This window comes from Siphateles boraxobius, unplaced genomic scaffold (genome assembly GCF_051911475.1).
Source record: "Siphateles boraxobius isolate OS27281-9 unplaced genomic scaffold, OSU_SipBor_1 9, whole genome shotgun sequence".
In the NCBI taxonomy this organism is placed as follows: Eukaryota; Metazoa; Chordata; class Actinopteri; order Cypriniformes; family Leuciscidae; genus Siphateles; species Siphateles boraxobius.
This window is the reverse complement of record NW_027509219.1, coordinates 16,311,015-16,333,565: the sequence shown is the minus strand read 5'-3', so window position 1 is coordinate 16,333,565 and position 22,551 is coordinate 16,311,015. Positions and strand designations below refer to the sequence as shown.

Below are 22,551 nucleotides of genomic sequence, written 5' to 3'. Positions count from 1 at the left end.
TAGTTTTTTTAAAGCGGAGCATCCAGAAGAACAGACATAATTTTATCTTATTTTTCTTTACTTTTAAATCAGAAAAACGTTATATATATATATATATATATATATATATATATATATATATATATATATATATATATATCAGTCCGTGGCCACCAGCAGGAAAACAACCGAACTGGCCGTGTGCGACCCTCCTCAGAGAGTCGCCACCCAGAGGACGCAGAGGAGAAACGATTTCTCGAAACCGTCCCTCCCCAGTATAGTTTATCTGTTTTTGCACGACGCAATTCTCGAATAGCGTCAGTGCTGACAACCTCACATTCATACATGTCTTTATAATTTACCCACCAGCGTTGCCTAAAAAAAATTTTTATTTAGATGGCTGGTGGGTAATGTCGGGGTTAAAAATTATGACGCCGACTCGGGAGAGAGAAAGCTAGCAAGCGTCTCTTTAACCCGAGGCACTGTCATACCATGATACTTAAACGTAGGGCATTAAACACATAAAATAGAAACTTATTTCTACTTATTAATAAGGACTTATTCCACGATCTTGACACCTCAGTGTGGTGTGGAGATAGGGAAAAACGGCAGTCCCCGACGAGGAGGCTGAGATACAGAGTTTTTCTGTTTTTAGATATATTTCATCTAATAAACTCCTTATTTTCACTCTCATAAAGCTCAGCTGGCCAGAAAATATTTAACTAGCAACAGCACTAGATAAACCTCCTTTTAAAGCTCCTCTTTATTCAACAGAGTTATGAGCTGACTTATTTATTCATTTATTGAAAACTCAAACATCTGCCTTTTTTTTTAATATCTTTATTTGTTTTGTTCTCTTTTTCTAAACAAAACACTAACGATACCAATTCCTCGGAACTGGAAATCGCCAGCACTGGATCTGGCAGGTGAAAGCTGAGATAGGGCGGAGCCCGTCCCAACCCCCGCTGTCAGATCCGTTTGCGAACCCCAAAATGCGAGTCGCCGCCGTGCATCGGCAACAGCGGGACCCGCGCGGGGAGGGCGAACCGAACCGTCCTCCTCGAAGAACGCCCGGCGGGAGCGGAGCGTCCTCACGGACAGTTTCTCGCAATGCTCACAGTCAGCCCCCTCGAGAACTGACTGTGGCATGCTCCACTCCCAAATAGTAACAAAAAGCTGATGTGTGTGTCCCCACCCGTGATATAACATGGGCAGGGAACAACACAAAAGCTGCTTGCTCTCTTTTGCCATAATATATATATATATATTGCAACTTGGCAGACAACAATAAATATGACAAGGACAGAATACACAGATCGCTTGCTGAAGGCAACAGAAGCTGTCGCGGTCTGTTTTCTGGTGTGCTTTATAGCTTCCTGGTCTATGACGTCACCGCCTATGACGTCTCGCTCTTCCATTGGACTGATTATACACGTGCTTCACGACGCAATCACGCAGAGCGTTCCCACCGCGTCTCAACGCAGCTCGAGTTCCCTTGAAAGGGAACAGCACTTTTTTTCACCCCCAAAAAGTGTCAATTTTAACATGCTGTGAAAAATCATCTGTGGGGTATTTTCAGTTAAACCTTCACATACACCCTCTGGGGACATCAGAGACTTATTTTACATCTTGTAAAAAGGGGCATAATAGGTGGCCTTTAAGGCTGTTAATGAATAAACATGCTTGTTTGCACAAACAAAGTGAAACCGTTGCAGTCTGCTGGATACTCAAGTACTCTTGACTCAAGTCAAGAAGGGTCAAAAGTTTAAAAACTTGCTAAAACTAGCTACTGAAAAATCAGCTTTTGTTTATATTTGGTTGTAAAAAAAGGGTAAGATTGTTTTTGTGAACAAAGCGAGACAAATGAGAGCTGTTTGAAGCTGTTGATAATCAGAGTACAACTTATTCAAAGTTCAGAACACTTGCTAAAACTAGCAGCTAAAAACAAACAAACCGTTTAAGTTTCTTTTATCTTTGGTTGGATAACATTTTTTAATAAATAAGCATTTGTTGTGCAAACAAAGTGAGATGCATTGACAGAAGTTCGTTAATAAAATACAATAAATAAATGACGGCTGATATTTAGAGTTTAAGAAAACTAGCTACTAGCAATCTTTCAATTTGCATATATATTTTTTTGTGTAAAGGTTGTTAATAAATAAATGTGTTTGTTTGTTTGTGCAAACAAAGTGAAACAGTTGCATCCTGCTGCGTGTGATGGAGGGAAAGGCCAAGCGGAACAGGGCCTCTGAGAACACGTTGATGCCATGTGGCGTACACCGGATCCTCAACGCCAGTGGGCAGAACCCCAGCACCATGCCAACCCAAAGACAACCCGCCAGAGACGGCAACGGTTGGGGACTGGTGGGTTGGGCGGGAAGTGAGAGAGAGAGAAGAAAGAAAACGGAGGGAGAAAAGGAAAGCAGAGAGGAAGAACTCGAGCTGCCCGTAAGCTTAACGCAGTGTTGTTTTATACAGTGTTTGCTTTGTGCTTTGTTTTATTCACAAAACTTCCCCTCTCTCTTTCCGCCCTGGTTCTTTTCTCAATCTTATTGAGACACACCCACATACACAACAGATACACACACACACACACACACACACACACACAAAACATTTTCCTAGAGGCCATTGATACCGTTGTCCCAGTTTTCCCTCTCAGCGCTCTGGGATTGCTGAGAGTTGCAGAAGCGCTGGAGAACCAGCCACCCTTGTGACAGTGCCATCTGAGTCCTAAACAAACACAGGGCACTGGTGCCAAGCTCTGTTGGAGGCCTCATCTGAAAGATTTGTTAAAATCTTTATCCTCAGGATATAGGCCGAAGGATTCACGGCTCAGAGCCAGCCAGAGGAAGAGCCGAAATACCAAACCAAACCAAGTCAATAAATAATGTCTGTGCCTTCAGGGAAGAGAAGTTAATAAAACAACCCAAATGCATATTTATTTATGAAGAACCATCCAGAACAACATGAAAAGATATTAACCCCAAAATAATAACTTAACAATAACAAAACAGAACAATGCCTGATATAGGATAAGAGAAAACTGAGGGCTTGAATAAACTGAAGCTAAATGGCAAAACAATTATAAGTAGTCCCAGATAACAAATAAACAGATAAACTAGACTTAATCAAAAAAATAAAATAATCTATGACAATTCTTGGCTGCATTTAAGTCCACTTTTAGGCATTTACTCGCAAACTTCCCTAAGCTATTCCCCTCAGGGGAATCCCCACCCATTTTGAAGTGTGTTTAACTTCATCAAGTGGGCAAATGAAGTTTATTTGGACAGACCCTTGACCCCTCGATTTTAACAAAGGGAGCGAGTCTACTCATGTACACTTCAGGCAGATCCGTAGACCACAATGCAACATGATCATCAACATTAAACAGCATATAAATCAAAACTGCCTAATGTTACCGAATGAAATGTTGACCCAGGACGAGCTATAGGACTGTGCGGCTCTGGGGCTTTGATGGACTCATCTACGGCATCTATGTTTTGAATATCGTTCTGAATCCCATCCAGACATAGTCTTTGAAAAAACACAATTTTTTTCAGCTTTTTGATGCTTTTTTAAATGAAACTTACCCATATTCAGGTGTTAATAAAAAAATGCATGAAGCTAAAGAATAAAGAATTGAAAGAATAAAGAATAAAGAATGAAGCTTTCTTTCTTTTAATATACTGCATGTTCAGCTATTCATACAACAAAATATTCTGGGGGCCATGAACATTTTCTGAATATCAAAAATGCTGTTACCTGCTGCCAACTCTTTAATAAAAACCCTGGCAGGGAAAGAGTTAAGCTGATTGTCATAGTTTATTGTATTGTTATTTTCGTTTATGTCATTTTTTAAATATTTTATTATGCAACAGCCCAAACATACATCCAGGCCTATATACAATGGTGCATAAAACACATTTAAAAAACTAAATAATAAATCAGCTTCATTGGGGATTCCAAGTGCATCTTTACATACCCGAGTTAAGGCTGCTCTGTGCCTGCTCAAAAATCTGTGTAAAGACACAATGCAGCATAAAAGCCAGACTAAATTATGTCTGCTCTGACCCACTTAAGCCCCTTGTATAACAATATGCATGCAGTTAAAATTGCTTGCTTAAATGCAATTGTGCCACCTCTGAGCAGCATTAAACTGTCTGGGTCAAGACACTCATGATTGGCACTACAGAAGCGTTTCTGGGCTGCCTTTGCAATGTAAATTCGCCATTGTGGCAAAGGGCAAACTCAGTGTAAGGGTTCCGCCAGTAGTAGGCACTTGTGCAAAGTAAGCAATGTTGTACATCAGAGTGATAAAGACAGAGGGAAGTTAGTGACGGAATGGCATAAAAATTGGGCAAAATTTTATTTTTCAGCCCAGACCACACCTGAACACAAAAAAAAACAACAACTAGGAAACTAAACTTCACAATACAAGACAACCAAACTTCATTATAAAATACATGACATGAGTTTGTAACCCTAAACGTAAAGACCCAAAACCACAAAAAACTGCAAGATCTGTTAAATGTTAGTTCCCTTTCGTTGTCACTCCGAGTTCCGTCGGATGACGACGAATGAGGTTTCGCTTAGAACACCTATCGACTTCGAGTATTACAAAATGAGCCAATGGCAAAGAAATGCCATGGGTCTGCGGAATTTGCATAGCGTATCTCCGCCTTACCTCGTGGGTATAGGAGGACGCCGGCAATATGAGGATATGTTTACGCTTCGGAGCCAAGAGTATTTCTTCACTCCACAGTCATCTCTGACTCTCTACGCTCTACGAGACGAGCTTCTCTCTCCGGTGTTGGTGTAACGGCGATCTGCAGCGAGCTCACAGTGCCCTCTGATCTGTCCAGCGATCTGCCAGAGTGTGTGTGTCTCCCTGTGCGCTTCAACATCGCAGAGTTTTTTCTCCTCTCATAAAAGAGCTCGCACGCGGCACGTCTTTTTAAAGATGGCTTGCCCGTGCATTTCTGGTTGCAGCGGACTGGTATCGGACTCTGATGGGCACGAGCGCTGTCTAGTGTGTTTGGGCTTTTATCATGCTTGAACAGCGCTCGTGGATGACTCATGTTCTCTCTGGGAACGTGATCATCGCGTCATATATAGGTGGAGACTCCCGGCTGGTGGCCAGGGTGACCTGAGGGTGTTGGTCTGGAACAAGGCGCCGACTCTTTGTCCGCGACCCCAGCCCCCCTCTTTAATGACGGTGCCCGCTAGCGAACTGATGATTCCAAGAGTCTACCCTCGTGTGGCCCGTGTGTTTTCATTTGAAGCTACAGACGATGATGCTGTGTCTGTAGCTGCATCACTAGGTGGGGTGGATTCTTCTGGAAATGACGACTCGTCACAACTGCCACCCTCTGGTGTGCATACGGCTGTGCCTGAGTCTGATCCGGAAATGACGGCCATGCTTTCCCGGGACGATTGGTTTTTGGGTGAGGCCGCCGACCCGCGTCCACGGCAAACCCCAATATCTTTCCTCCCGGACGTGCATGATGAGATCACGGGTCCTCTCGTTGGTCTCATCCGCCTTTCCTCCCCCCAAGGGGCTGCTGCCCATGGGTACACTGGGGTCCCCCCGGTTGAACGCTCTGTTGCCATGCTACTGTGTCCTCAGAGTGCTTCCCGGCGCAATCCTAAGCACCCGTCCGAAGCCTGTAGTTCTTTTCGTCTACACTAATCTGTGGCGAAATGCTATAGTGCCACAGGACAGGCAGCTGCCTCACTGCATCCCATGACCGTTCTGCTGGTCTACCTGACCCAGATTCTCATGGACATGCAGGGGGGCGGGACTGACCCGAGGCTCTTCAGTGAGCTGCGCGCCGCCACTGACCTTGCTCTCCGAGCGACGAAAGTGGCCGTACGCTCTCAGAGTCAGGTGATGTTCACCATTCTGGGGCTGACCGGTCTGATGTGCACGATGTCGGGCGGACCCGTTTGCTCGACACCCCCATATCCCAGGTCGGCCTCTTCGGCGGTGCCCTCTCCAGCCCCGCCCCCGGTAAACGCCAGGTTAAGCGGCACTTTTGAGATCGGCTGCTCAGAGATGAGACTCAGTTCTTTCCAGGAGTTGGTAGCAGGGCCACTCCTTTCCTCGGTGGAGGGCTGGGGAGGCTCCTGAAGCTCAGTGATTCTCGCATGTAGTGTTGAGCAGTATGGCATGTCAATTGCCTCGAGTTGCTGGCAGTACGCCTTGTCCTGCACCGCTTCCGGGCATTGCTCAGGGGTCAACACGTACTAGTCCGATCAGACAATACCGCCACAGTAGCGTACATCAACCGCCAAGGTGGTCTACGCTCGCGCCGTATGTCGCAACTCGCCCGCCACCTCCTCTTATGGAGTCAGAAGCATCTGAGGTCGCTTCGAGCCATTTTCATCCCGGAGTCCAGAACTGTGCAGCCAACGAGCTCTCAGGGCTTCAGCCCTCCCTGGAGAATGGCGACTCCATCCCCAGTCGGTTCAGCTGATTTGGGACCAGTTCGGGGACGCACAGATAGATCTGTTTGCCTCTCACGACTCGACCCATTGCGACCTGTATTATTCCCTGACCGAGGGCACGCTCGGCACAGATGCACTGGCGCTCAGCTGGCCGCGGGGCCGCAAATATGCGTTTCCCCAGTGAGCCTTCTTGGGCAGGTTTTGCGCAAAGTCAAGGAGGTCCAGGAGCAGGTCCTTCTGGTTGCGCCCTACTGGCCCAACCGGACCTGGTTCTCCGAACTCATACTCCTCGCGACAGCACCTCCTTGGCCCATTCCTCTGAGGAAGGACCTTCTTTCTCAGGGACGGGGCACCCTGTGGCACCCTCGTCCCGATCTTTGGAGCCTCCACGTGTGGCTCCTGGGCGGGACCAGGCAGGTTTGAGTCCCCTTCCACCTGCGGTTGTGGCTACCATCACTTCCGCTAGAGCGTCATCCACGAGACACGTCTACGCGTTGAAGTGGAACCTCTTCGTAAGCTGGTGCTCTTCTCGCTGAGAAGACCCCCTGGAGATGTTCGGTCGGTGTCATGTTTCCTTCCTTCAAGAAGAGTTGGAGCGAAGGCTGTCTCCCTCCACCTTCAAAGTCTATGTTGCCGCTATTGCCGCACTCAATGACTTGGTAGAAGGTAAGTCCTTGGGGAAGCACGACCTGATCATCAGGTTCCTGAGAGGAGCGAGGAGACTGAATCCTCCTCGCCCTCCTCTCGTTCCCTCTTGGGACCTCGGGGTGATTCTAACTGCCCTGCAGAGTGCTCCCTTTGAGCCTTTGCAATCAGTGGAGCTTAAGCTCCTGTCGAATGAAGATAGCGCTCCTGGTTGCACTGGCCTCTATCAAGAGGGTAGGGGACCTGCACACATTCTCCGTTGACGAAGCGTTCCTGGAGTTCGGGCCGGCTTACTCTCACGTGTTCCTGAGACCCCGGCCTGGATATGTGCCCAAGGTTCCTACCACTCCCTTCCGGGACCAGGTGGTGAACCTGCAAGCACTGCCCTCGGAGGAGGCAGACCCAGCCTTGGCACTGCTCTGTCCACTATGTGCTCTCCGCACCTATGTAGACAGAACGCAGTGTTTCAGGACCTCAGACCAGCTCTTTGTCTGTTACGGTGGGAAGGTGAAGGGAAAGGCTCTCTCCAAGCAGAGATTGTCTCACTGGATAGTTGACAGCATCGCGTGGCATACCAGCAGCAAGGTCGACCGTGCCCCCTTGGTGTGACCGCCCACTCCACCTGGAGTGTGGCGTCCTCTTGGGCTCTAGCGCATGGCGCCTCGCTAACAGACATCTGCAGAGCTGCAGGCTGGGCGACACCTAACTCATTCGCCAGATTCTGTAATCTCTGAGTGGAGCCAGTGTCCTCTCATGTACTCTCTTCTACCAGCTAGTATTGGACCCACTCAGGTGTCTTTGCTTGCTCGCCATTCCACTCTACGGACTGGATACGTGCGATATTCTCCTCAGGTGAGCTTCTCCGAAAGCCCTGAGTTCCTCCTGCACTCCTGATGTCGGCGCCAGTGTCTCTTGCCTGAGTGTCGGCTAGGTGCCTCCCCGTGTGCATGGTCCCTCTCCGGAGCTACCCCAACATGTGTATTTCCACTGTAAGCTCTTTGTGCCTTTCCCTTGGCAAGCCACCTTGCCACCCCTGGGATTGAAATATTCCACCTGCGGCTAGACTCCCCAGTGTTCTCCATATGCATCCTTCGGGTCATATGTGTATTCTCTAAGTCCCCCCCGTTTGGGCTGGCAATATTTTGCATATTTCCTCTAAACTATGGGATATGCTCCCCAGTGTACCTTGGTATTCATGTGTTAAATAGGAGTCCTTGCTAGTCTTACGACAGGGATCTCAGATTTAAGCAGGGCACTGGAAGACAGCTGTGAAGGTGGCGTGATTAGACTGGTATCCCCATTCGTCATCATCCGACGGAACTCGGAGTGACAATGAAAGGGAACGTCTCGGTTACAGATGTAACCCTCGTTCCCTGAGTAGGGAACGGAGATGTTCAGTCTACTTGCCACTTCCGCTGTACCGCGGGGATCGCCTGAGTTCAGTCTTGGCTCCTCAGCGAAGAAACTTATCTGCATATTGCCGGCGTCCTCCTTTTATACCCACGAGGTAAGGCGGAGATACGCTATACAAATTCCGCAGACCCATGGCATTTTTTTGCCATTGGCTCGTTTTGTAATACTCGAAGTTGATAGGTGTTCTAAGCGAAACCTCATTCGTCGTCATCCAACAGAACGTCTCCGTTCCCTACTCAGGGAACGAGGGTTACATCCGTAACCGAGACGTTACCTTACCATATACTTCCATGTACCATGTAAAAAAATAAAATAAAAATAAATATATATATATATATATATATATATATATATATATATATTAGGGCTGTCAGTTAAACGCGTTATTAACGGCGTTAACGCAAACCCATTTTAACGGCGTTAATTTTTTTATCGCGCGATTAACGGTCTTTTTGGCCTAGCAAACTTTGTAGTTTTTTTTTCACATGCTTTTGCAATAGGACGCGGCATGGACGTTTTGAAAGCGCAAGCGGATCTAGCTAGACCGGAAACAAAACAACAGGCACGCCGCACACACTTGTTTGCATAGATATCATATATATGATGTCTATGCTTGTTTGGGCTTGCGAGCCGGATGCGCGAGCGCGAATCTCTCTGCTCGCGCGTGGAATATAATGTGCCGAGCACGAATCTCTCTGCTCGAGTCGCGCGCTCTCAGATACACGCTGCTCTTGTTAGAATTTTCTCTGGGCTCGCTCAGACAATATGTGCCTGCACTTAAAACGTGTTCAGTGCAATCGCAAATCTCTCCTCTTCCCCAGCTAACAATTTTAGGTTATAAGAACGTTTTCATAACGTTCCCATTAAGTTATAAAAACGTTATTTCTGAATGTTATAGGAACGTTCAAAACGTCCAGTTTTGAGTGGATGACGAGCGCGAGACACCGAAATGGATGCCAATAAGATTCTGAATGGAACGTACTTAAAAAGTTGCCAAATGGTTCCATTGACGAGACCAAAGTGATCTGTGTGTTTTGTCGTTGTGAACTGAGCTATCATCATCGCAGCACGTCCAGTCTGAAATACCACTTGATGATGGCCAAACACACACACACACACACACACACACAGCTGATGCGAATTCTCCGCCCCCTCGTCAATATCAGGACCTCGTCAGTATTTCTTTCACCCTTTTATTGATGGACAGTGTTACATTGTGTGAGAGATTATTTGCTCCAAGTAAGAATGTTTTAGTGTGAAATTGAACACAATATATGCCAATGTTGTTTTCAATAAAAAACATTTGCACAAAGCAAGCCGATCCACTTTTCCATGTTGATAAGAGCATTAAAATGAGAAAAAATAATGGGACAAAAAGAAATCAAGAGACATTTAGAATAGATAAAAATGTGCGATTAAATGTGATTAATCGCGAGTTAACTATGACATTAATGCGATTAATAGCGATTAAATGTTTTAATCGTTTGACAGCACTAATATATATATATATATATATATATATATATTACATTTAAAAAGAAAGCACATTAAATTTTATTGCAAAATTATAAGTTAAAAGTGTGAATAACAGTACCGTCCTGGTTGCGTATGCAACCCACCGTTCCCTGAAGGAGGGAACGGAGGACGTAGTCGACGCGACTGAAATGGGATCACGCTAGGGAGCCTATCGTCTTCGAGTATTATTGAACGAGCCAATACACATTGGCGTGCGAGATTTGCATCTCACACTCCGCCCCGCAGCGCGGGTATAAATACGGAAGTGGATGCACGCACCATTTGCTTTTCGCTGAGGAGCCGAGCGTAACTCGGAGTCAGCGGTGGTCCAGCGGTAGTGGCAAGGGGACTACGTCCTCCGTTCCCTCCTTCAGGGAACGGTGGGTTGCATACGCAACCAGGACGTTCCCTTTCAGTCGATAACGTCGGACGTAGTCGACGCGACTGAAATGGGATCAACCATTGAACACGCCACTAACGCTGCCACCTTCCAGTGCCTAGACAAAAGCCTTCTGATCCTCCCGACGTTCTAGCGGAAAAGGACAGGGCTTAGGCCAGGAAGTCGCTGCTGTTCCACAAGACCCACTCAGTTAGACTTGGTAACACTGGGAAAGCGTGCCCAACATTGGAAGGAAGGGACGCTGCGGAGCCCAACCAACCCGAAAGGGGGGGGGAAATACACATATGAACTGGGCGGAGAGCCGGGCAGTATAACATATGGAATGTCACTGGGGGGGCTCCAGCCTAGAGAGGGGGGAGACACACCAATTTACAGTGACGGCAGGACTCTGCCAAGGGAAAGACACGGGCTCACCTTGGGGAGCCGTATCGTGGAAGAATACACATATGGGGTCGCCGTAGGGACCGCAACATATGGACCCAGCCTAACACAGGTTCCACACTGCATACGAGTGGTAGGCCTAACACCAGACGTTCCGCCACGTCCGACGTTGGGGGGGGTACGGAGGAGCTCAACAGGTTCCGGACAAGGGAATTCCACCGGAGCGAAATGGCGCACGTATCCGGTCCGTAAGAGGGGAATGGCGCAGCAAGCCGACACTGAACCGGGGCTCACGGTGTTACTGGCTTCTATGAGAAGAGAGCACACGGGAAGCAACCGGCTCGACACGTAGGCTATAGAATCTAGCAAACGTATTAGGTGTCGCCCAGCCCGCAGCTCTACAGACATCTGTCAGCGAGGCACCCTGCGCCAACGCCCAAGAAGCGGCAACACTCCTTGTGGAGTGAGCTCGCAGTCCGGGGGGACAGGGTTCACCTTGGGACTCATACGCCAAGATGATGGCATCCACTATCCAGTGGGCCAACCTCTGCTTGGAGACAGCCTTTCCCTTCCGCTGTCCTCCATAACAGACGAAGAGCTGCTCTGAGGTCCTAAAGCTTTGCGTTCTGTCCACGTACAAGCGCAGGGCGCGAACGGGGCAGAGAAAAGCCAGGGCTGGGTCTGCCTCCTCCGGGGGCAGCGCTTGCAGGTTCACCACCTGGTCCCGAAAGGGGGTGGTAGGAACCTTGGGCACATATCCAGGCCGGGGTCTCAGGATAACGTGAGAGTTAGCCGGCCCGAATTCCAGGCACGATTCGCTGACCGAAAATGCGTGCAGGTCCCCTACCCTCTTGATGGAGGCCAGAGCAAGTAGGAGAACTGTCTTTTGGGACAGAATTTTTAACTCTGCTACCTGCAAAGGCTCGAAGGGCGGTCTCTGCAGTGCGGTTAGCACCAGAGATAAGTCCCAAGAGGGTATAGAGGGGGGGCGAGGCGGATTCAACCTCCTCGCTCCCCTCAGGAACCTGACGATCAAGTCATGCTTCCCCAGGGATTTCCCGTCTACTGCATCGTGATGTGCGGCAATAGCGGCGACATACACTTTGAGGGTGGAGGGGGACAGCCGACGCTCCAAAGCCTCTTGCAGGAAAGAAAGCACGGAAATGACCGAACACCTTCGGGGGTCTTCTCCTTGAGAAGCACACCACTCAACGAACAGTTTCCACTTCAGGGAGTAAGCAAGCCTCGTAGAGCGGGCTCTCGCTGACGTGATGGTATCTACGACTGCCTGTGGTAGACTACCTAAAACCTCCGCGTCCCGTCCAGGGACCACACATGGAGTCTCCAATAGTCTGGACGCGGGTGCCATATGGTGCCCCGTCCCTGAGAGAGTAGGTCCTCTCTCAGAGGAATAGTCCAGGGAGGAGCTGTCGAGAGGAGAAAAAGTTCGGGGAACCAGGTTCGGTTGGGCCAATAAGGGGCAACTAGCAAAACCTGCTCCTCTTCCTCCCTGACTTTGCACAGTAGTTGTGCAATAAGGCTCACTGGGGGAAACGCATACTTGCGGAGGCCCCGGGGCCAGCTGTGAGCCAGTGCATCCGTTTCGAGGGAATAAAACAACTGGCAATGGGACGAGTCCGGAGAGGCAAACAGATCTATCTGTGCGGCCCCGAAGTGGTCCCATATCAGCTGGACCGCCTGGGGATGGAGCCGCCATTCTCCCGAGGCCACAATCTGTCGTGAGAGCTCGTCGGCGGCACGATTGAGCAGGCCAGGGATGTGAACGGCACGAAGCGACCTCAGATGCTACTGACCCCATAGGAGGAGGTGGCGGGCGAGTTGTGACATGCGGCGGGAACGTAGACCACCTTGGCGGTTGATGTACGCAACGGCCGCAGTGCTGTCCGTCCGGACCAGTACGTGCTTGCCGAGCAGCGTCGTCCTGAGGCGTCTCAAAGCAAGGAGTACTGCTAACAACTCGAGGCAGTTGATGTGCCAATGCAGGTGGGACCCCGTCCAGGTGCCAGCTACTGCATGCCCGTTGTACGTGGCCCCCCAGCCAGTGTTGGAGGCGTCTGTGAAGACCACAGCATGCCTGGACACTTGTTCTAGGGACACGCCGGCCCGGAGAAACGAAAGGTCCGACCACGGGCTGAAGGTTTGGAGGCAGGCCGCGGTGATTCTCACAGGGAGCGTGCCTCTCCGCCACGCCCACCTCGGGACTCGGTCGCGAAGCCAGTGCTGGAGTGGTCTCATATGAAGCAGGCCGAGCGGCGTAACTGCGGCTGCGGCTGCCATATGCCCCAGGAGCCTCTGAAACTGTTTCAGAAAAACCACTGTTCTGCCCTTGATAAAATTCAGGCAGTTCAGCACCGACCGGGCGCGATCCTCTGTGAGGCGCGCCGTGTGTTGGACCGAGTCCAGCTCCAAACCGAGAAAAGAGATCCTCTGCACAGGGGCGAGTTTGCTCTTCTCCCAGTTGACCTGAAGACCCAGCTGGCTGATGTGCTGGAGCAGCAAATCCCTGTGTTCGCATAACAGCTCCCGAGACTGAGCTAGTATCAGCCAGTCGTCGAGATAGTTGAGAACGCGAACGCCCTGCTCTCTCATGGGAGCGAGGGCTGCCTCCGTAACTTTCGTAAAGACACGGGGTGACAGGGCCAGCCCGAAGGGTAAGACTTTGTACTGATACGCCTGACCCTCGAACGCGAAACGCAGGAATGGCCTGTGTCGCGGCAGTATGGAGACATGAAAGTACGCGTCCTTCAGGTCGATCGCTGCAAACCAATCCTGGGGACGGACACATTGGAAGATGCGTTTCTGCGTCAGCATTCTGAACGGGAGCTTGTGAAGGGCCCGATTCAGGACTCGCAGGTCCAGGATTGGTCGTAACCCACCCCCTTTCTTGGGTATAATGAAGTACGGGCTGTAAAAGCCGGCCTTCATATCGGCTACCGACACCGGCTCTATCGCGTCCTTCGCCAGCAGGACCGCGATCTCCGCGCGCATGACAGGAGCAGATTCGCTCGACACTGAAGTGTGGCGAATGCCACTGTACCTGGGCGGACTCCGGCGGAACTGAATCGTGTAGCCGAGCCTGATGGTACGGAGGAGCCAGCCGGACGGGTTGGAGAGCACTTTCCAGGCCTCGACGAACCGAACCAGGGGGACCAAGGGTAACACAGGCATACCCGGGGTGGGGCAGCGCGGTGGAGGGCAGGGACCCGGCTCGGAAGGCCCGTGGGCGGCCCGAAGCGGGGTCTGAGTGAGCCGTGCTGCACTTACCTGTCTCCACGGGGCAACAGAGGACGGGAGAGAAGGCGGATGACCGGGTCCTCGACCGCCTCGTGTTGCGGGCTGGCGAACAAGAGGGGGCTGGGGGGAGCAAGGCTGTTCCACAGGGTCGCAAGCCGCCAGCCTCGCCCTCTTGGGACCCAGGGACGGAGAAATTCGCTCTTCTGACAATTGGGGTACCACTGGACTCCGGAGAACCAATGGTGGAACGGTAACCATCTGAAGAGCTAGTCCCCCCATCCCTGGGTGGCCTGTCTCAGGAACGTTTCTGACACTCGCCCCCTGGCTGGGCGGTGACTGAGACAGACTGGGCGGCCTGCCTGCTGCTGGTTCTACGCTGGGGCCTGGGTGAAGGCTGTTGCGGAGACCCCGCGGAACCGGAGGCAACGGCAGGGGGGCGCCCTCGGCGACGAACGGGCGGAGGGACTATCTCCGGCGGCAGGGTGGAGGCAACAGCGGGCCGCCGGGATAGGGTGTGTCGGGGAGCCTCCGTCCGAACCTGGGTGGCAGAGAACTGTTGGGCGCAGCTCTCCGCCACGTCGCCGAACAACCCAACCTGGGAAATTGGGGAGTCCAGGAACCGAACCTTGTCCGCATCCGCCATCTCAACCAGGCTGAGCCAACGATGGCGTTCCTGGACCACCAAAGTGGACATCGCTAGACCGACCGCACACGCCGCGACACTCGTACCCCGGAGGGCGAGGTCAGTGGCGGTGCGGAGCTCACTCACGAGCGCCCGGTCCAAACTACCCTCGTGCATGTCCATGAGTGTTTTGGCCTGGTAGACCTGCAACAACGCCAAGGCATGCAAAGAGGAAGCGGCTTGCCCGCAAGCTCTGTAAGCTCTGACCGCCAATCCTGACGCGAACTCACAGGCCCGCGAGGGGAAACAAGGATCCCCCTCCCAGGACGCAGTGGCCGTTGGACATAAAAGAGTCGCAACAGACCGCTCCACTGGAGGGATAGCCTCATAACCCTTCACCGCTCCTCCGACAAGGGTAGTGAGGGAGGAAGAACTACTCAAGTCGTTTTCAGCAGTAAAAGGTGCCGTCCACGACCAAGTAAGCTCTTCATGCACTTCGGGAAAGAAGGGCACTGGGGCGGCGGGCTGAGAACCAGCACGGCCCGCCCCGAGATACCAATCATCCAACCGAGACTGAACAGGACACGGTGGAGGGTTCCACTCGAGCCCGACAGCCTCGGCGGCCCGTTTCAGCATAGCTGATAACTCTGGATCCGGCTCGGGCAACATTGAACTCCCGGAGGGAGACAACGCAGCCGAGTCGTCATCTCCAGACATCAGCTCACCCTCCGATGCTGCAATCGACATCCTGTCCCCCAGGGGAGCCCCGAGTGGAACCGCTGGCCCACCCATTACAGATGGACCAGCAGATAACACCGGAGGCTCCAATGGTAGCAGTGGAAGGGAGGGGTGAGGAGCCCACAGGGAATGGTTACCGGGCGGGACATCCAACACTACCCTCCGGTCACCCATCCCATGCAGCACCCGGGGGTGGGGCATGGCAATGGGGACTCGCTCTCCGCGGACGAAGGCGAGTCTCGCCCTCAACACTGCGACAGTCATGTTCCCACAGTGAAAACATGAGCTGTCCACAAAAGCTGCCTCAGCGTGCTGTAAGCCCAAACAAGTGATACAACAATTGTGACCATCAGAGAGAGACAGGGAACGACCGCACCCAGAAACGCACGGGCGGAATGACATCCTGAAAAAGACGCAAACGCACCCGTGTTGCTCTTTTAGGAAGTGAAAACCTCTCACCAGTGCCGGAGCACACAGGGGAATGACCGCGGCAACACTGACACAGGAATGGTGCACCCTGTGCCAGTGAAGCACTCACTTTCTCGCCCTCAACCGACCGTCAGACAAACAAACACAAACAGAAATTTGGTTGCTGTGAAAACAGCAGTTGAGAGCTTGAAGCTCGCGATCACCGCTGCACTCGCGCTGTAACCACCGACACCAGGAGAGACTTCCCAAAGAAGCGCCGACACACTCGCTCGTTGTACAACAACACTCTTCAGATCCAGACATGAAGCTCGGCTCCGAAGCGAAAGGCAAATGGTGCGTGCATCCACTTCCGTATTTATACCCGCGCTGCGGGGAGGAGTGTGAGATGCAAATCTCGCACGCCAATGTGTATTGGCTCGTTCAATAATACTCGAAGACGATAGGCTCCCTAGCGTGATCCCATTTCAGTCGCGTCGACTACGTCCGACGTTATCGACTGAAAGGGAACTTGTGTTTTGTAGTTAAAAACAGTAAAATGTTATGTTTCTACTTATTTTTGTTATAATTTACTTATCTTTTTTTTCTTTTAATTTTATAATGTAAAAAAGTAATAATGCTACAATAAAAAAACTTTATTGGACAATAAGTTTTACTGCAAAATACTATAAAATGTAATGGAAGTACAAAAAATATGGATTATCGTTCAAATTACTGTGAAGATTTAATTTTACTGTGAAGATTTAATAAATTTTAACAAGACAATTAAATATACTTTAACAGTAAAGTATTGATAATAAGTAAAATATGGTGATATTTAAAATACACAGTAAAACAAACAGTAAAAGGACATTCCCAGACATCCCTGCATGACAGATTACATTTGATTACATTTTATTTAAATAATTACCTTATCATTTTCAGTTATGCTACTGGATTTTAATAGAAGCTTTCTGCCACTGAATAAAAAATAAAAAAGGTAATTGCAACTTTTTATCTTGCAATTCTGACTTTATAATTAGCAATTGCAAATTTATATCTCAAAATTCTGAGAAAAAAGTTAGAATTGCGAGATCTAAACTCTCAATCGCAAGAAAAAAGTCAGAATTGTTAGAAAATATTACTTTAAACTATTAACTAGCAATTAACGTTTGTATTTTTTTTATTTAAAAAAAAAATTATATTTTTTTTTTCAGCTTCCATAGATGTTATATATTGATTATTCTTTACAAGTTTGTGTCATTTGTGTCAAGTTTGTCAGTTTGGACCAATGCCAGTGCAGCGTGAGCCGATCTTGATCAAGCGACAATGTTACTACACAACGCTAAGAGATACAGTATAGAAAGCTTTTGAATTTGCCACAGAAGTAATAACATCGCAGCAAGATCTAGTGAGAAGCATTACATTTTTTCCATGATTAACGGATCAAACTGCGCTGATGTGGAAACCAGGAGAAACAGTGTGCCATGAATGAACTAGTTATAGGCTTTAAGTCCACAGATCAGCAACATTCACCATGGATTTAATAGTAACACCAACTGTAACCATGGAAGTTTGGAAGGAATAGTAAAATGCTTTTAAGTACGTCACACATCTTTTCCAGCACTTTGAAACTCAAATATTTTCATATTTAAATTTTATTTTTAATGTGATGACCAAAACATTATTTTTTCATCCTTCAAAGATTACCCTCATTTATAAAAATTAAAAGTTACAAGATGTAGGAAAACACACTTATTTAAAAATAATTTTTATTTCAATAAATATTTTTTTTAAATCAAGGAAATTTCTCTGCCATTTTTTTTCTTTTTGCTGTATCAAAAATGTTGCCTTGATTGTTCTACGTTTACATTTTTACATTGCACACATTTTGCAACATTTTATTTAAGCTATCTTAATATAAGACACAAAGAAGATATTTTTGTTTACATTCTATTTTAGTTTTTGACTGCTAAAACCAATATAATTTGTTGTTTGCCTTAATAATGTGGATAAATAAATAAAAAAAAGTGGTTTAAATTCAAACTTTTCTATTTTCTACTAAAAAAAATTATTATCGATACCGAACGATATGAATCATTATATCGTAAAACATTTTTTTAGCTATAACGCACAGCCCTAGTCCAAATCACATACTGTATATTTTTAGCAACTGCAAACTCACAATATAGTAGTCTGCTGGAGGTTCTTTCTTGGATGTCAGCACACCAATATCAGAGATGGCTTCAGGCTGTAGCTCTGTTTTAGCACCAGAGATTTCCGAAAGATCTGCCATTCTTGCTGCGAGAGAGTGATAAAAGTTAAAAAAACACATACACTTACGATAACAAAACTAAACTTCTCACACATCCCACTAACACAGAGTGCTGAGCATAAATAAAGACTAAAATATAGAAAGACTGCAAAACACTTCAGAGCTGTTGACAAGGTGTACATTTATTAACATGGGAGCATCCATAAAGACTTAAAGTGTAGTAACTTTGCCGATTTTCAACCCGCTTTGTAAAGGTACAATGGCGGTAGTATGTAGCCTAAATGAACAATGCTTGCTTGTTCTCTGTGTTACATGGACCAAAATATTTACGTTTATTTGCAAAAAGGCCGCTGGATGATGCAAAACGCGTCATCTGGCAGACTTTTGACAGCTTTGGGTTTTCGTGAAAACTACAGATTATGCTTCCATATTTTTGTATCCCCACCGATGGACAGTAGGATCGGCAGAGGGTTATTGACAGAGCAATGTAAGGGTATGCTTATCACTAACGAAATGTATCATACTATCTCTACTCTTTAAACAGAATTATGTTAAAAATGGAACACTATGGCAATAGATTTCATACCAGTACGCAACGTCGTTTAGCTTCGGGGGGTTGGGCGTAACTGACAGAATGGCAGTTTCTCCATTTCACCTAAAACACTGCGTTCCTTGTTGACTACAAACGATTTTCCATCGCGGCGTTCTCTCCGTATTTACGATTCTTTGCAAGCTTTAGCCACTGCCCATAGCGCGTTGGATACTTCAATGGAATAAATAACTGACTCCCAGCCACTAAACGTTTACTCTTTTGAATTTTTGCACCTGGGAACAATAAAAGTCAACACCATTATGACTAAAAGTTTGCTAAGAAGTATTTCCTACAAACGCAAGGCGGTATTTGACTCTGGTAAACATTTCCATAGCAGACTGGTGGGAGTGGACTTGGATGGCTACATGCCCTTTGCATTATGGGTGTTAAAGTTTTCATGCTTATTTGGCAAAAGGGAATACAACAGCATTTTTTCTGTTTTCTCTAGTCGGGTGGCACTGGTTTCATTTTTTCCCTCCTTTCTAATGTAAAGACGGTCACATTTTATTGAAAGGCCATTTTGCCCGCAGTGAAGTCCCCTTTTAAGCATGTAATTTTATTTTGATATTAAAACAATCTATAAATATTAGACTCTTTTTGTATTTCCAAGCCTTTGCCTTTCTGCTTGACGTAACTAGATGGCAATCAGTGCACAATTTCTCAAGTATAAGTGCTTTCCAGTATTTTAAATAGGTTTGGCAGACAAAAACACAAGAACACAGACCCACACACATATGCACAGGTGGAAACAAAGACAAAGCAAGAGATATAAATATATCAAAATAAACTCTCTGATGAAGGCTTTTCAGTACCGGACTGAACTCTCAGTGTCAGTAAGCTGAATGATAGTCGTTGTGCTGATTGCTAGGCGTATGAGTCTCCTAAAACCAGAGAAAACAATCATGCAGCAGGTCTCGTTTGTACACTAAATAAGCAGAGCAGACACAGACAATAATACTGCTGAGGGCCCAATTAGCAGGGTAATTAATTACTGCAAACCTTTTTTCCCCTGTAATGAGCTCCAGATATATGGAGTGGGCTGACATTATGTTCTGAACTGTTTCAGATGAAATGGTTTTAGTGGCAGTTGTTTATAAAGATGAGGGATCTTCATTCTCGTGTTAAAGAGTGGGAGTAAACTTTTCACTGCGTAAATGCCACCAGCAAATCTCTGGAAATGAGGTAGTGCTTGCAATAGTTATGGCCACTTCTGTGTGTATTCTGTGTTGTCTTGTACATTTATTGAGATTTTAATGCCTTGCAGAATGCGGTTTAAAATTATTATTTTGGATATGCAAAAGCATAGGACATTTATCTAAAAAGCTTAATAGATTATGGTGGGAAAATACTAAGAATTAATTGTGACAGCTGACAATTGTATTTAAAATTTGCATTTTGCACACACTGTCTGTTCGCTAAAAGAATTACACAAATCAGGTAAGTGTGCAAATGCATCCACAAAATAAGAATACCTAAAACAGCTTTTTAAAATGGCAGAAATGTGCTTGTCTGCATTGCATTATAATGGAAATTATATAATAGAAAGGACATAGAAAAAATTACGTTATTTACAGTAAATGCTATTTAAAGGGATAATTCACCCAAAATGAATATCATCATTCACTCATTTACTTCTATGCATATAGGTTTTTTGTGTTAAAATTCCACACACAAAAATGGCATAACTGTCTTAACTCATCTCTAAGACTAAGAACTAAATAGATAAATGTTGTGGTACACCTTTAAGGCTTTGAATGATAATAGGCCTACGTTAATACCCAGTTGACCCAACATAAATGACCTGAGATGGAGTAGCAATACAAACATAATTAGGCTCCACCAAGTGAAGTCTCTCTAAACAACAAGTCATGGCGATCAGATATTTTCTAGGAAATCTAGATCAATCGTTGTCTATTTTCGTCCCAAGATGCTTCAGCCTAATGTGTACGCATGGATCACCAAGGATTAGTGTACTAGCCTATGTGGAGGGTCCTTTGCCCTTTTATTAAATTACGTTTAAAGCAACCTACTGGAGTAAATGACACAGTTATTGCATTCAATCTAAATGTTTACCGAATTTATTGCAATTATGGTTATTAAATCTACAGGATTTACTGAGGCAGTGGAGGGTCTGTGTATAAAAAGTCAGTCGGAGGGACTTATTAAGGAGAACCGAGGACGGCAAATTAGCTTATGGAGGGAGAATGATTTCTTTCTTGTGTTAATTTGTACACTAATCAATGCAGCCTTTTCCTAACTGTGCTGGGCTATTTGATTGTAAAGCAACTTTAATTGAAAAATGGAGGCCAGGCTGTCGAGACTAAAGGCGACTTTCTGTGGCACTAATGATGCACACTCATCTTATGGTGTCTTTATGTTAAAGATCAAAGAGAATGGAGCGGATCCAGCTTGCATTGCAACAGATGAAGGGGAATTAGTGAAAGCAACAAACCACATACTTGAGAACACCATTAAGCCACTGCCTGTCATAAAACAGAATGAACAATAGCCATCGCGAAATCTACCTACTTATGAACAAATCACATTCTTAAATAAATTATTAAGGTAGGATGAATAACACTAACAACTTCACACACACTATTAACCTGACAGCATTATTACTGAAGCATTAGCAACCAAAATTTACTTTTGAGTCAAAAACAGTTGATGTATTTTACACAGAGTTATCAGTTATGAATAAAAATGACTGTTTTGTTACAATTCCACTTTACCTGAAAAGGATGTTTGTATCAGTAGACAGACCTACATATACCATATTTCGTGCACGTGCTACTTAAAAACTATATAGCCTAAATCATCAATGCATCAAGATCACTGTATCACAGAAATCATAATCACCATAATGCATATAAAACATGTCAGTGGAAAAAAAGATTCATCCCGGAGTTCCTCACTGGCTATCCAAAAACTAGAATAGCTACATGCTCACTTAACTTGGGGGGAAAAGGCCATCAGGTAACGTAACGAAATGGCTAACATGCATACTACTGTTACTAAAGCAGGAATATTATTATAATATTTTAATATTAACAAATAGGCTTACGTTTTCAAAGATTTTCATCAATGAGTCAGCCTATAAAATGTTGTAGGCCTACAGAGTTATTAAACAGTTTCAAAATATGTCCAGTTGGTTAAACAGTGATTAAAACTATTCATTCAGCGTTTTCACTGTCACAGTGTAGGCTACTGTCAACACAAGTTATTTAAGATTATTGCGTATTTCTATCCGCACGCGATTTAAGCGGGCTGAAAGATAAGCTGTGAATTCGTATGTTGCTTACCTGAGGGAACCAAATACAGATGCGTCTATGCTATACTGAGATTGTTCTTTTCACTTCCGCAATTAGTCATCGATGAGGCAAATTATTAACTAGGTCTGTGGATGCAAAGATCAAGAGTGACACCTATGAACTGTTGTAGCCTTTTTTTTTTACCTAAACTTCTTTTAAATTAATCTAACCTCCTTCAGTCCCGAGATGGAAACTTACAATTTTTTTGAAATATATATATATATATATATATATATATATATATATATATATATATATATATATGTGTGTGTGTGTGTGTGTGTGTGTGTGTGTGTGTGTTAAACCTACAAATTAAGTCTGATATTGTTCTGGTATTGATAAACGGTATTGCAAGACAAAAGCAAGCAAACACACATACTGTGTAATATGTGTAATGAAGAGGTTTATCAGATAAAATATAAAAACATGCCTTTGCTGTGAGAGACCCGGGTTCGAATCCACTGTGAGACACCAATGTGTCCCTGAGCAAGACACTTAACCCCTAGTTGCTCCAGAGGCGTGCGACCTCTGACATATATAGGAATTGTTAGTCGCTTTGGATAAAAGCGC

General features: G+C 46.5%; 1 protein-coding gene across 5 annotated transcripts in view; it reads right to left on the bottom strand.

Moving 5' to 3' along the window:
* The window catches only part of mvb12bb (multivesicular body subunit 12Bb), an 85,951-nt gene extending 63,856 nt beyond the window's left edge, over positions 1 to 22,095 (bottom strand). For all 5 annotated transcript variants that reach the window (XR_013201055.1, XM_077222866.1, XM_077222869.1 and 2 more), the window contains exons 1-2: positions 21,973 to 22,095; positions 17,989 to 18,104 (exon numbers count right to left, since the gene is read on the bottom strand). Coding sequence is in view for 4 of the 5 variants with exons in the window: in XM_077222866.1 (XP_077078981.1) it covers positions 17,989 to 18,099 (111 nt within the window). In the remaining variant the exon portion in view is untranslated. The remainder of the gene's footprint in view (positions 1 to 17,988; positions 18,105 to 21,972) is intronic.
* Between the last annotated feature and the right edge of the window lie 456 nt (positions 22,096 to 22,551).